The sequence below is a fragment of the Oncorhynchus nerka genome, linkage group LG28, assembly GCF_034236695.1.
Source record: "Oncorhynchus nerka isolate Pitt River linkage group LG28, Oner_Uvic_2.0, whole genome shotgun sequence".
Lineage (NCBI taxonomy): Eukaryota > Metazoa > Chordata > Actinopteri > Salmoniformes > Salmonidae > Oncorhynchus > Oncorhynchus nerka.
In genome coordinates, this window is record NC_088423.1 from 28,699,806 (window position 1) to 28,717,174 (window position 17,369).

The 17,369-nt window shown below is 41.8% G+C and overlaps 1 protein-coding gene across 1 annotated transcript in view; it reads left to right on the forward strand.

Annotated features, from left to right (window-relative positions):
* The first annotated feature begins 11,770 nt into the window (after positions 1–11,770).
* dlg5a (discs, large homolog 5a (Drosophila)) overlaps positions 11,771–17,369 on the forward strand; it is a 66,016-nt gene continuing 60,417 nt past the window's right edge. The window contains 1 exon segment of the mRNA XM_029640343.2: positions 11,771–12,516. Within this exon segment, the coding sequence (XP_029496203.2) occupies positions 12,216–12,516 (301 nt within the window). The 5' untranslated portion in view covers positions 11,771–12,215.

Sequence of the window (17,369 nt, forward strand, 5' to 3'; positions counted from 1 at the left end):
AAACAAGTTCTCATTTTCAACTGCGACCTGGCCAAGAATAAAGCATACATACAACAACACAGAGTTACACATGGAATAAACAAAACATACAGTCAATAATACAGTTGTAGAAAACCTATATACAGTGTGTGCAAATTAGGTAAGAAAATGAAGGTAAGGCAATAAATAGGCCATTGTGGCGAAGTAATTACAATATACCAATTAGACACTAGAGTGATTGATGTGCAGAATATTAATTTGCAAGTAGAGATACTGGGGTACAAAGGAGCAAGATAAATAAATACAGTATGGGGATGAGGTAGTTGGATGGGCTATTTTCAGATGGGCTATGTACAGGTGCAGTGCTCTGAGCTGCTCTGACAGCTGGTGCTTAAAGCTAGTGAGGGAGATATGAGTCTCCAGCTTCAGTGATTTTTGCAATTAATTCCAGTCATTGGCAGCAGAGAACTGGAAGGAAAGGCGGCCAAAGGAGGAATTGGCTTTGGGGGTGACTAGAGAGATATACCTGCTGGAGCGCGTGCTCCGGGTGGGTGCTGCTATGGTGACCAGTGAGATTTATCAGAGATTTGTAGATGACCTGAAGCCAGTGGGTTTGGCGACGAGTATGAAGCGAGGGCCAGCCAATGAGAGCGTACAGGTCGCAGTGGTGGGTAGTATATGGGGCTTTGGTGACAAAACGGATGGCACTGTAATAGACTGCATCCAATTTGTTGAGTAGAGTGTTGGGGGCTATTTTGTAAATTACATTGCCGAAGTCGAGGATTGGTAGGATAGTCAGTTTTACGAGGGTATATTTGGCAGCATGAGTGAAGGATGCTTTGTTTCGAAATAGGAAGCCGATTCTAGATTTAACTTTGGATTAGAGATGTTTGATGTGAGTCTGAAAGGAGAGTTTACAGTCTAACCAGACACCTAGGTATTTGTAGTTGTCCACACACAGTCCGAACCGTCCAGAGTAGTGATGCTGGCCGGCGGGCAGCGATTGGTTGAAGAGCATGCATTTAGTTTTATTTGCATTTAAGAGCAATTGGAAGCTGCGGAAGGAGAGTTGTATGGCATTGAAGCTCGTCTGGAGGTTAGTTAACACAGTGTCCAAAGAATGGCCAGAAGTATACAGAATGGTGTCGTTTGCGTAGAGGTGGATCAAAGAATCACCAGCAGCAAGAGCGACATCATTGATGTATACAGAGAAGAGAGTCGGCCTGAGGATTGAACCCTGTGGCACCCCCATAGAGACTGCCAGAGGTCCGGACAACAGGCCCTCCGATTTGACACAATGAACTCTGTCAGAGAAGTAGTTGGTGAATCAGGCGAGGCAGTCATTTGATAAACCAAGGCTGTTTAGTCTGCCGATAAGAATGTGGTGATTGACAGAGTCAAAAGCCTTGGCCAGGTCGATGAATACAGCTGCACAGGAATGTCTCTTATTGATGGCAGTTATGATATCGTTTAGGACCTTGAGCGTGGCTGAGGTGCACCCATGACCAACTCTGAAACCATATTTCATAGCGGAGAAGGTACGGTGGGATTCGAAATGGTCGGTAATCTGCTTGTTAACATGGCTTTTGAAGACCTTAGAAAGGCAGGGTATGATAGATATAGGTCTGTAGCAGTTTGGGTCTAGAGTGTCTCCCCCTTTGAAGAGGGGGATGACCGTGGCAGCTTTCCAATCTTTGGGAATCTCAGACGATACGAACGAGAGGTTGAACAGGCTAGTAATAGGGGTTGCAACAATTTTGGCAGATCATTTTAGAAAGAGAGGGTCCAGATTGTCTAGCCTGGCTGATTTGTAGGGGTCCAGATTTTGCAGCTCTTCCAGAACATCAGCTATCTGGATTTAGGTGAAGAAGAAATGTTTTATTTTATTTTTATTTCACCTTTATTTAACCAGGTAGGCTAGTTGAGAACAAGTTCTCATTTGCAACTGCGACCTGGCCAAGATAAAGCATAGCAGTGTGAACAGACAACACAGAGTTACACATGGAGTAAACAATTAACAAGTCAATAACACAGTAGAAAAAAAGGGTCCGTCTATATACAATGTGTGCAAAAGGCATGAGTTGGTAGGCGAATAATTACAATTTTGCAGATTAACACTGGAGTGATAAATGATCAGATGGTCATGTACAGGTAGAGATATTGGTGTGCAAAAGAGCAGAAAAGTAAATAAATAAAAAACAGTATAAAAACAGTATGGGAATGAGGTAGGTGAAAATGGGTGGGCTATTTACCAATAGACTATGTACAGCTGCAGCGATCGGTTAGCTGCTCAGATAGCTGATGTTTGAAGTTGGTGAGGGAGATAAAAGTCTCCAACTTCAGCGATTTTTGCAGTTCGTTCCAGTCACAGGCAGCAGAGTACTGGAACGAAAGGCGGCCAAATGAGGTGTTGGCTTTAGGGATGATCAGTGAGATACACCTGCTGGAGCGCGTGCTACGGATGGGTGTTGCCATCGTGACCAGTGAACTGAGATAAGGCGGAGCTTTACCTAGCATGGACTTGTAGATGACCTGGAGCCAGTGGGTCTGGCGACGAATATGTAGCGAGGGCCAGCCGACTAGAGCATACAAGTCGCAGTGGTGGGTGGTATAAGGTGCTTTAGTGACAAAACGGATGGCACTGTGATAGACTGCATCCAGTTTGCTGAGTAGAGTGTTGGAAGCCATTTTGTAGATGACATCGCCGAAGTCGAGGATCGGTAGGATAGTCAGTTTCACTAGGGTAAGCTTGGCGGCGTGAGTGAAGGAGGCTTTGTTGCGCAATAGAAAGCCGACTCTTGATTTGATTTTCGATTGGAGATGTTTGATATGAGTCTGGAAGGAGAGTTTGCAGTCTAGCCAGACACCTAGGTACTTTATAGATGTCCACATATTCAAGGTCGGAACCATCCAGGGTGGTGATGCTAGTCGGGCATGCTGGTGCAGGCAGCGATCGGTTGAAAAGCATGCATTTGGTTTTACTAGCGTTTAAGAGCAGTTGGAGGCCACGGAAGGAGTGCTGTATGGCATTGAAGCTCGTTTGGAGGTTAGATAGCACAGTGTCCAATGGTGGGGGATTAGGCGGGTTGCTGTCGAGGGTGCCGGGCAGTTGACCGGGTAGGGGTAGCCAGGTGGAAAGCATGGCCAGCCTTAGAGAAATACTTATTGAAATTCTCAATTATAGTGGATTTATCGGTGGTGACAGTGTTTCCTAGCTTCAGTGCAGTGGGCAGCTGGGAGGAGGTGCTCTTATTCGCCATGGACTTTAGTGTCCCAGAATTTTTTAGTTTGTACTACAGGATGCAAATTTCTGTTTGAAAAAGCTAGCCTTAGATTTCCTAACTGCCTGTGTATATTGGTTCCTAACTTCCCTAAAAGTTGCATAACACGGGGGCTATTCAATGCTAATGCAGAACAACACACAATTGTTGTTGTGCTGGTCAAGGGCAGACAGGTCTGGAGTGAACCAAGGACTATATCTATTCCAAGTTCTACATTTTTTGAATGGAGCATGCTTATTTAAGATGGTGAGGAAACCACTTTTAAAGAATAACCCGGCATCCTCTACTGACGGGATGAGGTCAATGTCATTCCAGGATACCCCGGCCAGGTCAATTAGACAGGCCTGTTCGCTAAAGTATTTTAGGGCGTGTTTGACAGTGATGAGGGGTGGTCGTTTGACCGCAGACCCATTACAGATGCAGGCAGTGATCGCTGAGATCTTGGTTGAAAACAGCAGAGGTGTATTTGAAGGGCGAGTTGGTTATGATGATATCTATGAGGGTGCCCGTGTTTACAGATTTGGGGTTGATCATTTGTGTGAGGTTGAGAGCATCAAGCTTAGATTGTAGGATGGCAGGGGTATTAAGCATGTCCCAGTTTAGGTCACCTAACAGCACGAGCTCAGAAGATAGATGAGGGGGCAATCGATTCACATATAGTGTCCAGGGCACAGCTGGGGCAGAGGGTGGTCTGAAGTAGATTGAAATACCGCCCCGTTTGGCAGTTCTATCTTGGCGGAAAACGTTATAGTTAGGGATGGAAATTTCAGGGGTTTTGGTGGTTTTCCTAAGCCAGGATTCAGACACGGCTAAGACTTCCGGGTTGGCAAAGTGTGCTAAAGCAGTGAATACAACAAACTTAGGGAGGAGGCTTCTAATGTTAACATGCATGAAACCAAGACTTTTATGGTTGCAGAAGTCAACAAATGAGAACACCTGGGGAGTAGGAGTGGAGCTAGGCACTGCAGGTCCTGGATTAACCTCTACATCGCCAGAGGAACAGAGGAGAAGTAGGATAAGGGTACGACTAAAGGCTATAAGAACTGGTCGTCTAGTATGTTCAGAACAGAGAGTAAAAGGAGCAGGTTTCTGGGCACGATAGAATAGATTCAAGGCATAATGTACAGGCAAAGGTATGGTAGGAAGAGAGTACATTGGAGGTAAACCTAGGTATTGAGTAATGATGAGAGAGATATAGTCTCTAGAGACATTTAAACCAGGTGATGTATCGCATATGTGGGAGGTGGAACAACATGGTTGGTTAAAGCATATTGAGCAGGGCTAGAGGCTCTACAGTGAAATAAGACTAATCACTAACCAGTAATGGACAAGGCATATTGATATTAGGGAGAGGCATGCGTAGCCAAGTGATCGTATGGGTCCATTGAGTGGTTGGGCTGGCTGGGGACACGGCGATTCAGACAGTTAGCAGGCCGGGGCTAGCAAGCTAGCAGTTAGCAGACCGGGGCTAGCAAGCTAGCAGAAGGGCCTTAGAGGGACATCGCGATGGAGGAAAGACTGTTTTTGCCTCCTCGTGTGGTGACGTCGATAGACCAGTCGTGGATTAGTATGGTTCCAAGTAGCAGAGGGGGGGGTCACATAAGCCATCACATAATTCATCCATAGGCCGCACCTGAGTATGTTTTTATTAATGAGGGTTCTATCCACTGGGCTAGGGTCTGGTCCTGCAGACGTTACCACTGACTATCTTCCACATGATAAATCATTCCCCTGTTCAGGGATGACTCACCCCACACATTTGAAGGGACATTACACGATTTTTCAAATTCATATTCATCATCTCCAGGAGCACCCCAACATCAATATATTTGAGAAAGGCATGATCCTCTCTTTTGTAGTCAAAAAGATCAATGAGGAGAAGTGTTTACGATGCCATCATCTGGTGTGCATCACGTGATTTTATTCATCAACTATGAGTAGACAAAAGTAGCCAAATGTCATAGTTGATTAAAATCATATGATACACCGGATGTCATCGGAAACACTGCCCTTTTCACATGTGTTGAGGTGGTGCTTGATATGATAAATATGAATAAGAAAATTGACATTTCCCTTGACCCTTTTCTTCACACTGGTCAATAAACTGCTCCAATACAGAAGACACTGGGACTGAAGTTCAGGCATAACCAAGAGGCCAATAGTTAATACATGTGATCAATGTTAATTTGGTGCATATATGACTAGAATTATGTTTATGAGATACAATATCTACCTGCCATACATGTTTACATTTACATTTAAGTCATTTAGCAGACGCTCTTATCCAGAGCGACTTACAAATTGGTGCGTTCACCTTAAGACATCCAGTGGAACAGCCACTTTACAATAGTGCATCTAAATCTTTTAAGGGGGGGGGGGGGGTGAGAAGGATTACTTTATCCTATCCTAGGTATTCCTGAAAGAGGTGGGGTTTCAGGTGTCTCCGGAAGGTGGTGATTGACTCCGCTGTCCTGGCGTCGTGAGGGAGTTTGTTCCACCATTGGGGGGCCAGAGCAGCGAACAGTTTTGACTGGGCTGCGCGGGAACTGTACTTCCTCAGTGGTAGGGAGGCGAGCAGGCCAGAGGTGGATGAACGCAGTGCCCTTGTTTGGGTGTAGGGCCTGATCAGAGCCTGGAGGTACTGAGGTGCCGTTCCCCTCACAGCTCCGTAGGCAAGCACCATGGTCTTGTAGCGGATGCGAGCTTCAACTGGAAGCCAGTGGAGAGAGCGGAGGAGCGGGGTGACGATGTTGTTTTCATTCTGGCCCCTAGATGGCAATAATGCCCTGTAGCTCAGTGCAGTTCACAGACCGTGCTTGCTGAGAGACCATGTTTGTATTGGTGGTTGATAAAAATCCATAATGTGTAACTACATTGTACGTACACTTTATCTTCCTATATACACTAACTACCATGTAAATACATAGGTATTAGGCACACAGCCGGTCACATGAGCATTATCCCTGTGAAGTTGATTGTTTTGGTGATTTTTAGTCCCTGTAGCTGGAAAAGAACATCAGCCATCTGTTCATAACTAATCCTGTCTATTTTTACAGACTGATATTTTCTTCTGCAATCAGAATTTGTGTGTGAGTAGTGCAGCATTATTCCTAAAACCACTTACTGAGAAACAGATTTTCAGCATTTTTTAGAAACTTATACAGGGAAATCTGGTGATATATTTAGATTGAGTAGCCAGGGTCTTAGCTGAATATTTTCAGCCCTGCGGAATATCTGTAAAAGTGTGCCGTCAATGAAGGCTAACATGACCTTCCATACACAGACACCATCAGCCCAGCAACAATCCATACATGGCCAGGGCATCTATTCTAGAATTTCTTACAAATCCACATAGTTCTTAGAATCTTCTATTTATTTGACTTCCAGGGCATTCTAGGGATTCTCTGAATTCATAAAACCTAAGATGTATCTGATGGCCATGATACACACGTTATTCATAGCATTAGGGAATGGAAGACACTCATATGTTTCTCCGTTGGAGTGCCTCAGAAGTAGAGGATGTGTTGTGAAGTGAATGGAAGAAGTAGCCAACCTCTCAACTCTTATTGTAGTGTTGCAAGTAATATGGTCAGAAAATAAAGGGATAAGCTGTGTTGGAAGTGCAAGGAAAGACATATTGCTGAGCAAAAATGTATTTAGGCAGAATACAAAGCAATAAGACAAGGGTTGGTGTAACATCAGGAATTGAGAAAATATAAACTCAGCATAAAAATAAATGTATCTTTTTCAGGACCCTGTCTTTCAAAGATAATTCATAAAAATCCAAATAACTTCATTGTAAAGCGTTTAAACAGTGTTTCCCATGCTACAATTAATGAACATGCACCTGTGGAACGGTCATTAAGACACTAACAGCTTACAGACGGTAGGCAATAAAGGCCACAGTTATGAAAACTTAGGACACAAAAGAGGCCTTTCTACTGACTCTGAAAAACACCAAAAGAAAAATGCCCAGGGTCCCTGCTCATCTGTGTGAACGTACCTTAGGCATGCTGCAATTAGGCATGAGGACTGCAGATCTGGCCAGGGTAATAAATTGCAATGTCAGTACTGTGAGACACCTAAGACAGCACTACAGGGAGACAGTTGCAGTTGACAGTGAGGGGATGTTTCTTTTTTTGCTGAGTTTAGGTCTGTTCCCTTTACAAAACTGATATTTCTAGTCTTAAAAAATATTAAAAACAATACTAATTTTATCTACAGTTGAAGTCGGAAGTTTACATACACCTTAGCCAGCTACATTTAAACTCAGTTTTTCACAATTCCTGACATTTAATCCTAGTAAAAATTCCCTGTCTTAGGTCAGTTAGGATCACCACTTTATTTTAAGAATGTGAAATGTCAGAATAATAGTAGAGAGAATGATTTATTTCAGCTTTTATTTCTTTCATCACATTCCCAGTGGGTCAGAGGTTTACATACACTAAATTAGTATTTGGTAGCATTTCTTTTAAATTTTTTAACTTGGGTCAAACATTACAGGTAGCCTTCCACAAGCTTCCTGCAATACGCTGGGTGAATTTTGGCACATTCCTCCTGACAGAGCTGTTGTTTCTGTCAGGTTTGTAGGCCTCCTTGCTCACACACGCTTTTCAGTTCTGCCCAGCAAATGTTCTATACGATTGAGGTCAGGGCTTTGTGATGGCCATTCCAATACCTTGACTTTATTGTCCTTAAGCCATTTTGCCACATCTTTGGAAGTATGCTTGGGGTCATTGTCCATTTGGAAGACCCATTTGCGACCAAGCTTTAACTTCCTGACTGATGTCTTGAGATATTGCTTGAATATATCCACATATTTTTCCTCCCTCATGATGCCATCTGTTTTGTGACGTGCACCAGTCCCTCCTAGCGCAAAGCACCCCCACAACATGATGCTGCCACCCCGTGCTTCACTGTTGGGATGGTGTTCTTCAGCTTGCAAGCTAGCCCCTTTTTCCTCCAAACATAACCATGGTCATTATGGCCAAACAGTTCTATTTTTGTTTCATCAGACCAGAGAACATTCCTCTAAAAAGTACGATCTTTGTCCCCATGTGCAGTTGCAAGCCGTAGTCTGGCTTTTTATGGCGGTTTTTGAGCAGTGGCTTCTTCCTTGCTGAGCGGCCTTTCTGGTTATGTCGATATAGGACTCGTTTTACTGTGGATATAGATACTTCTGTACCTGTTTCCTCCAGCATCTTCACAAGGTCCTTTGCTATTGTTCTGGGATTTATTTGCACTTTTCGCACCAAGGTAGGTTCACCTCTAGGAGACAGAACATGTCTCCTTTCTGAGTGGTATGACGGCTCCGTGGTCCCATGGTGTTGATACTTGCGTACTATTGTTTGTACAGATGAACGTGGCACCTTCAGGCATTTGGAAATTGCTCCCGAGGATGAACCAGACTTGTGGAGGTCTACAATTATTTTTCTGAGGTCTTGGCTGTTTTCTTTTGATTTTCCCATGATGTCAAGCAAAGAGGCACTGAGTTTGAAGGTAGTCCTTGAAATACATCCACAGCTACACCTCCAATTGACTCAAATGATGTCAATTAGCCTATCAGAAGCTTCTAAAGCCATGACATAATTTTCTGGAATTTTCCAAGCTGTTTAAAGGTACAGTCAACTTAGTGTATGAAAACTTCTGACCCACTGGAATTGTGATACAGTGAATTATAAGTGAAATAATCTGTCTGTAAACAATTGTTGGATAAATGACTTGTGTCATGCACAAAGTAGATGTCCTAACCGACTTGCCAAAACTATAGTTTGTTAACAAGAAATTTGTGGAGTGGTTGAAAAATGAATTTGAATGACTCCAACCTAAGTGTATGTAAACTTATGACTTCAACTGTATATAGCAAAGCAATAAGCACCCACCCACCTTTGAACATGCAGGTAAGTGTTGGAACTCAACCTCTAATTTACAGTCATCGTCACAGGGGTTTATAGTTGATTCAGTGACGGACAAACCTGTGGATGGATAACAATGAAAGTGAAAACCAAAATAAACCAAAATGGAGAGAAGATTGAATACTAATGTATGAAGATTTGATTTTCCCTTTTGGACTTCTGTTTGCTGAGAAGATCATGTTTCAACATAGGGAAGAATAAGATGCTATAGCTTGTTGGCTCCACCACTTGGTAATCAACAATTCCGGCATTCCAATCTTGCTGGACAGGGACATCTGAATCTAATCCTTATCTTGGCATGAGTTTGTGAGCCTAAAGTGTGACCAGAGAAGTATTGAACACTATTCCTGCAGCCTACAGGGTTTGAGTTTGACCTGGATAATATAAACAGTGTTTCTTCGCTGCTACTTGCTATTACAGGCGTATGTCCCCCAAGAAATATGGATTCAGAGCTAGCCAAACTCCTTACAGATCCAGCTGAATTCCATTTTAGCATATGAGAATTACATGTCGCATTGTCTAAATAGAGAATGTTTAACCATGCTGTGGATCAGGTGGAAATGAAGTTCAATTTTCATAAAATCCCCAGACCCCCTATGAAAAAGTTGGACATTTTTGTCTCCCCCATGCCACTTTTATTTTTAATGCGTGAAATGACTTTAGCTTGAGCATTAAAGGATTACTTCATTTCTTTAGACTTGGCTCTTTTTTTCAACTACCCTAAAAGTAGTCTATGGGCCAGGAGATGGTCATTCACCATTCAGATTTGTTTATAAAAACCCTGCTAAACCAGAAAGTGATGTGAGCAATCTCACCATGTTACACTTTTTGGGCCAAATCACATCTAACTTCATAAACCAAGTCATACAATTTTGAACATTGTGAGTTTGCCCTGAGCACTCCAATTGATGTTGATTTGCAATGGTTTCTGAAACAAATCTGAAGGTGAATGACAGTTGCTCCATAAACTACTTTCAGTTCATAACCAAGTGGGAATGTGGTATTTACCACTTAAGACTGAGAAACATCTACATGAACACCCTCCAACTGGTAGTTACTAGTGGGAAACTCGTCTATCATCCCTGAGCTGATAGTCTTCTCCCACATGCTGGTCTCTGAGGTCACCTACTAAGGGAATTACCTAGATAACAGCATTTTCTGCAGTTAATGCAACAGCAAAACATTATTTATAAAAAGCAATCTATTAATATGGTTTTTGAACACAATAATTTGTTTACAAGCATGATAGCTGTACTTTTAATTTATGGTTGACGCAGCTTGTTGGCCATTAGCCAATTGCATTTTCTCACAAGTTCAAAGCACGTGAATGCATCCAACTGGTATTCACGACTTCACAACTGGTGATAACCACCTTCCCACTTAGTTATGACTACTCAGCAGACATGGGGTGCATTCAGTTAGATTAAAATATGCTACATTGCGTAATGATTCCACAAAATGTTCTTCAACGTTCTTGAACATTTTCTACATTTGATGGGTGTGGTAGGATGTGGCTTGAAGCAATGAGTGATGTATTTAAAGGCTGACATGCTGACAGCTTTTCCCAACCCACAGCCCAAACCCTCCCAGTTTTACAACTGGTCGTTCAGAACAGCAGCATTTCTGTTTAATTGAAATTTGCATTACGTTTTTTCGTACTGAACACAGACATTGGTTAGACTCGATGTGTATTTGAGTATTTGTTAAATACATTTTAAAAAGTGTTTTTGAGTATTTTGAAATACACAGCCCAAAACTAGTACATTTATTTGAGTACTTGAATGCTTATTTGTAAAAAACAAATAGTTGTATTTTAAAATACTTACTTCAAATACTATTTTCAAATACCTGGGTTAAATGCATGGGAGTGTATTTGAGTATTTTCAAATACTTTTCAAATGTATTTCCAAATATATTCCAATGTTCAACCTCTTGTTTTTTTCAAATAAAGGTTGTCTGAATACGTGTCGTGAAATGTAGTTTCATTATCTGAAATTGTTTTTAAAACCAGGTCTGCTACTCAGTGACTATTTGATCTGATTCACAACCAACATGGTATTCATCTTCTTGGTTGCTGCCTCTCTTCAATTAATTTTGGCTGCACAGCAATGTGGTAGGAATGTATGAATCTTGTTGGTACAGTTGGCACACTGGTAAGAATTGTTCCTATCATATGTATATTTTGCAATGTAATAAAACAGAAAACATTTGAAATGAAAACAATATGATATAATATAATCAAAAATGTTCATCTATATCTAAATATATTAATTTATATTTATATCAATGTCATCAAACATCTCCTCTTCATCTCACCAAAATGGTTATGTTGGATACCAAAGAAAATGTTTAAGTGGCTAGAACAATGTTTGCTGAGTTGGTTGTCACTTCTGCCTCTGCTTCACTGTTCTGTATCTCTGATACAATGTATCACAGAAACGTTTACATTATCCATTGTCATCTTTTCCGCCTGGAATTTCAGAACGTACTACGGAGCACGCCCATTGAAAAATCAGGTGTGTCTTGGGGTAAGGCCCGCCCCGTTTTGACCTTACATGGCATTGTATGGGAATTTGATTGACAGCATGCAGCAGCTGCTGAACAGCCCAGACATGGCGGAGGATACAGTGTAAGTGGGGAACGGCGAGAGAGTTACGATAGTTTTCCTAGCAGTTCAGTCGGTTTAGTGCTTTATAGAAAAAGCAAATGTGTCAGGCATGTTTTCGTCGGAATATCGCAAAAATGGACGAAGTTCCCAGACGTAAGTAAGCTGGGAAAATGTATATCTGTTTAGTGCAGTTTACGGCCGTAGACAACAAATATGGCTTCTTGTGCCTTTTCCTATTTGTTATAAACAACTGTTCTCCCATGCCATTACATGTCATGGCTGTAATGCAAAATTCATACAAGTGACAATTAGGAAGTTAGTTCCTTGTTCGCTTATCGGGCAGGGGGTCATTTTGGAGAAATAAAGCCGAGGATACGTTAGCTAACCAGTCTGCTAGCTAGTTAGCTAGCTACGGAACTGAAGCGAACGGCAATGGAGCCAAAGCACAAAGAGTTGTTAGAACAATTCCACCAAAACTTGCTGGACTCTATAACAGACGCAGATCGACTGATAGAGTTGCTGATACTCTCCGGTACTCTGAGCCAGCTCGACCGCTTCGAACTGGACCAAAACTGCTCTTCCAGCGCGGAGAAAGTGGACCAGCTTTTGAAGATGCTTGTGAACAAGGAAAGCGACCATTTCCTCGAGCTGTGTGTGGCCTTGGAAAAGGCGTACCCTGACCTGTATTCTGCACTCTTTACCAACGGCGGTGGACCCGTGGACCATTCCTCCGGTAAGTCACCATGCACGCAGGCAACACTTTTGCACGCAAATGTTGGATGCATGCTTGCTACATTCCTCTACACAGCCTTTGAGATATTGAACAAGTTTTACGGCTACCCCAAGTCTCATAATTCACTTACAGGGTGGTCACCCGTGCAATACTTCTATGGATAATTGACTAGATCATTCTCATTTATATTTATTAGCAGAGCATGTTTACGTTAGGGACGTTGATATGCCGCATTCGAAGCAAGAACTTGAGAACTTTGCTAACAACCTAAAATGTTACCAAAGTTCCGTTTCAGCATCACATTGTTCATTCCACAGCAATATTTAACATGAAAAAAGCTAGTAATCACCAGCAGAGGCATAGATGCCACAGGCTCTAAAACCAAATTCCATCACTATTTGCTGCATGGGAGTGAGTGGACTCTGCTACTCTGTGGCTAGGCAGTAGATGAAAAATTAACACGCTTGCCAACCCTCCCTTTGAATGAGAACGGTTTCGTAATTTAGCAGATGCTCTTATCCAGAGCGACTTACAGAAGCAATTAGGGTTAAGTGCTTTGCTCAAGGGCACAATGACATGTTTTTCACCAAGTCTACTCTGGGATTCCAACCAGCGACCTTTCGGTTACTGGCTCGCTCTTAACCTTATATTTTATTTATTCCAGACACACTTCAGAGACCTCATGTATCCAGGCCCCAACATGTTCGGCACAGTTGCAATGTGTGCTACATAGCCTGTAGTAAAATCATGGAGTAGCCTACATATACCTATTCTACAATGTATAGGATACAGATGGGTCTATTTCACTGTATTTAGGTTTCAGATTTTCCATCAAACTAATTTGTCATTTTACTTTAGATTTATTAGGGGAAATTAGATGCAGTAGGGTAATTCCATGGTAACAGAATTACCCTGACTTTCTCATAATGTATTCCAACCAAAAAACATCGATTTCAAAGTTTGATCAAACCATATAACTCTATGCACAATGACTACTTTTAACAATCTCCACTGACAAATTTACAAAAACACATTTACAGGAAGAACTGTGCAGATACTATGTTCTGTAACAGAATAAAACTGCTGAGGACAATTTTACCATAATCATGTTACCAAACTATGCATCTGCACTGTTATTCTCGTAAAATGTTTTATTTACTGTGTAAATTGTTTAAAGTAGTCATTGTTCATAGTTTATTTTTATTTTTTAAAGGTCCTGTTGTGGTTTTTATCTCTATATTAAATCATTTCCGGGTATCAATTTAAATACCTTACTGTTTTCAATTAAAATGGTCAAAAATAACTAAAAATAGCTATTAATGGCAGAGGTTTGGGACCCTCTTTCTTATTGGTCTTTTAACTAATTTGGTTATGTCATCAGGCAGGCCAAAACGCCATCTATACCAAAACAGGTTGAAATTTCAAGCTGTATTTTCAAACAGAGCTTATACTAAAAGGGATATTTCATCCGCATAGTGTGGAAATACATATAAAACACAGGAAAATACTGTTTTTGACTGCAATGGGTATTTAATCGTTGAAATCAATGTTTGATTTTTTGAAACTTTAAATGTATGTTAAAAAACATCTCAGCATAATTCCATGGAAGTGCCCAGTAGCTTATTCTAGGTAGGGTTAGATATGCACAGCAATCTCCCAAGTTGTCATCAATGGTTTGCAATACTAATATCATGTCATTTGTTTTTCCATCCAAAGACAAGTGCTTCCTTTTATGTTATTTGCTCACAGATAGCCTGACTTGTTTCCATGGAAACGCTCTTGCGGCTGATGTGACGTTTCATATCGACCCTTGCGTGGTGTGCGTACATATAACCATGCTTAAAAATCCATAATATTGCGCCAGTCATATTCTCTATTTTCCATGTACAGTAGTGGGCCTATAAGCCAGTAGTATACTATACCCCCAGTTATTGTCCTACGAGACCATTAAAATGTCTGTTAAGACAGTGGCTGTGTGGGGAGAGGAGAGACTAGGCTAAATCGAGACGGACTCAAGTCGTTGTATTTATCAGGAGTCTACTTTATAGGCCTAGTTTGGTCATCTGAAAGACTGACAACTTTCATTATGAAGAGTGCTAACACCAGTCTTCAGGTCTCATTCAAGGTCACTCATCACACCGGCATGGATCACTCACTGAACCACATTCGGTACACTTGCAACATTTGCAATTTGCAACCTTGGTGTTTAATGCTGTAGATGAGGGGAGCAGCAGCAGGGCTGTAGGTATGTAAACTTGCCTGCGTCCCACAAGGCACCTTATGGGCCCTAGTCAAAAGTAGTGCACTACATAGAGGATATTGTGCTGTTTAGGGCGCAACCCTAGTGGGTTCATGGTGGTTATTCACCAGAGGATTAGCTCTACGCTGCCTGCCTGTTGTAAGCTCTCTCTGTGAGACGTGTATTATCATGCCTCCACAGCCCTCTCTTCTGTATTTTCTCCTGCTCCCTCCCGGCTGCTGCTGCTTCGACACAGACCGAGAGAGAGCGTGGCAGGCAGATGTAGTGGAGAGGTATTTTTGAACACTTTTCATTATCTTTAGTGCAGCGATTCAGGCTGACGCGATTACTGCATTTAACCAGGCTGCCTGGCTGGTGAGAGAGTGGAGATGAGCCTCCTCGTTGCTTCAGGCAGAGAGGGAAAGGGACCGTAGAGATGAAAGACTGAGCTCCAGTGCGTGTGTGTGATCTGCGCTGATAACAACCTGCTCTTAAGCTATTCTCTCATACTGGCTGCCTTTGCCTTTACTCACTGGCAGGTTTCCTCTGCCCTTCACTGAGAGACACACACACACGAGACACACCCCTCTAACTTAAAACTGCACACACATACACTTGCATGCACGTAGACAGTGACAGCGGGGATGGTTCAAAGCAGGGTTCTCCCCCTCCAACCCTCCCAATATGGCTGCTGTAGGAAACCGAGAGAAATATTGTCCCGTTTATTTTATGCACTATTTATTGAATGTAAATCCAGGCATGTCACATCATTGCACAAAACACAGCGCCCTAATTCCACGTTTGTTTATCATGTTAATTATTTTAATAAGATATTAAGTAAATTAATCCTGTCAGTCCATCAAACTGCCAATATGATAATGTTTATTTAGTTAATATGAGAATATATTGCCTATGTAGACTACACCTGTATCAGTGCTTTGCCGATAAGAAACCGTGCTAGAGCATTTCAAGCTGATTTAATTCATACACATTGCAATAATCAGAAACAATTTCATTGCCTTGACTTTGTCTTATGCAGTGCTTTGACGTTAGACTTCTCTTAGACCTCTGCAGTGCTTTGTTGTTTCACCTATAGAGTAGTTATACCTGTAACTCTACTTACGAACTGTGACATTGATTCAAACACACACAAAGAGGAAGGTGTGACGCAATGCTCCTTGACAGGATGCTGTGTTTGCGTCCACTCAAAGTCCTACTCCCTCCCTCACTGTGTGTGTAGAAGATGGGCCATTCCCTTTGGGTGACTGTACTATACCTCAAATCAGCTCAGAGCTGTGTGCACTAGGGCTGGAGCAATTACCGTACAACTGTGTAACCGACGGTTATGGGTGAAGACTGTCATGAAAATAAAATAACCATTGAATAGATAGACTACAACAGGCTTAACCTTGGCAATTGGACTGGTAAACTCGGCAATTGGTACACACGCAATGGCTGCCTGGTCTTGTGATGCAATAATTCCCATTCAAATGATATTAACTGATGTGGCTCATGCAGTGGAATGTATTGTTTTTGTAATGTGAGTTGAATCAACCAATCACAGCAAATTTTAGCGTGTATTTTACTAGCTGCTTTTCTTCTATGGGTACACTTGCAATGGCCGCCAGTCCGCCAATTCTGGCGTCATTGACCTGAATGGGGAGGAAATATCTGTTCTATTATTTATATGGCAGCACATGCAGTCAGGAGTGGAAGAGAGGAGAAAATGTACAAATAAAATAACGCTAAAAAGAAATACTTCTAAACGTGCAATCTGCAGCAATCGCTCCACCATTTCCTGGTTGCTAAAATTCTAATAGCCTAATTTCAGTTTGTGACAAAACAAGCAATGCATAGTGTTGAGAATTATTGTACCATCTAAACTAGAGGTCGACCGATTATGATTTTTCAACGCCGATACCGATTACTGGAGGACCCCCCCCAAAAAAGCCGATACCGATTAATCGGCCAATTTAAAAATGTATTTGTAATAATGACAGTTACAACAATACTGAATGAACACTTATTTTAACTTAATATAATACATCAATAAAATCAATTTAGCCTCAAGTAAATAATGAAACATGTTCAATTTGGTTTAAATAATGCAAAAACAAAGTGTTGGAGAAGTAAAAGTGCAATATGTGCTATGTAAGAAAGCTGAGAACATATGAAAGCTGGTGGTTCCTTTTAACGAGTCTTCAATATTCCCAGATAAGAAGTTTTTAGTTATTATAGGAATTATAGGACTATTTCCCTCTATACCATTTGTATTTCATTAACCTTTGACTATTGGATGTTCTTATAGGCACTTTAGTATTGCCAGTGTAACAGTATAGCTTCCGTCCCTCCTTCGCTCCCTGCTGGGCTCGAACCAGCAACACAACGACAACAGCCAGCAACGAAGCAGCATTACCCATGCAGAGCAAGGGAAACAACCACCCCAAGGCTCAGAGCGAGTGAAGTTTGAAATGCTATTAGCGCGCACCATCTAGCTAGCCATTTCACTTCGGTTACACCAGCCTCAACTCGGGAGTTTACATTCCACTGCATGAGCCACATCAGTTAATATCATTTGAATGGGAATTATTGCATCACAAGACCAGGCAGCCAT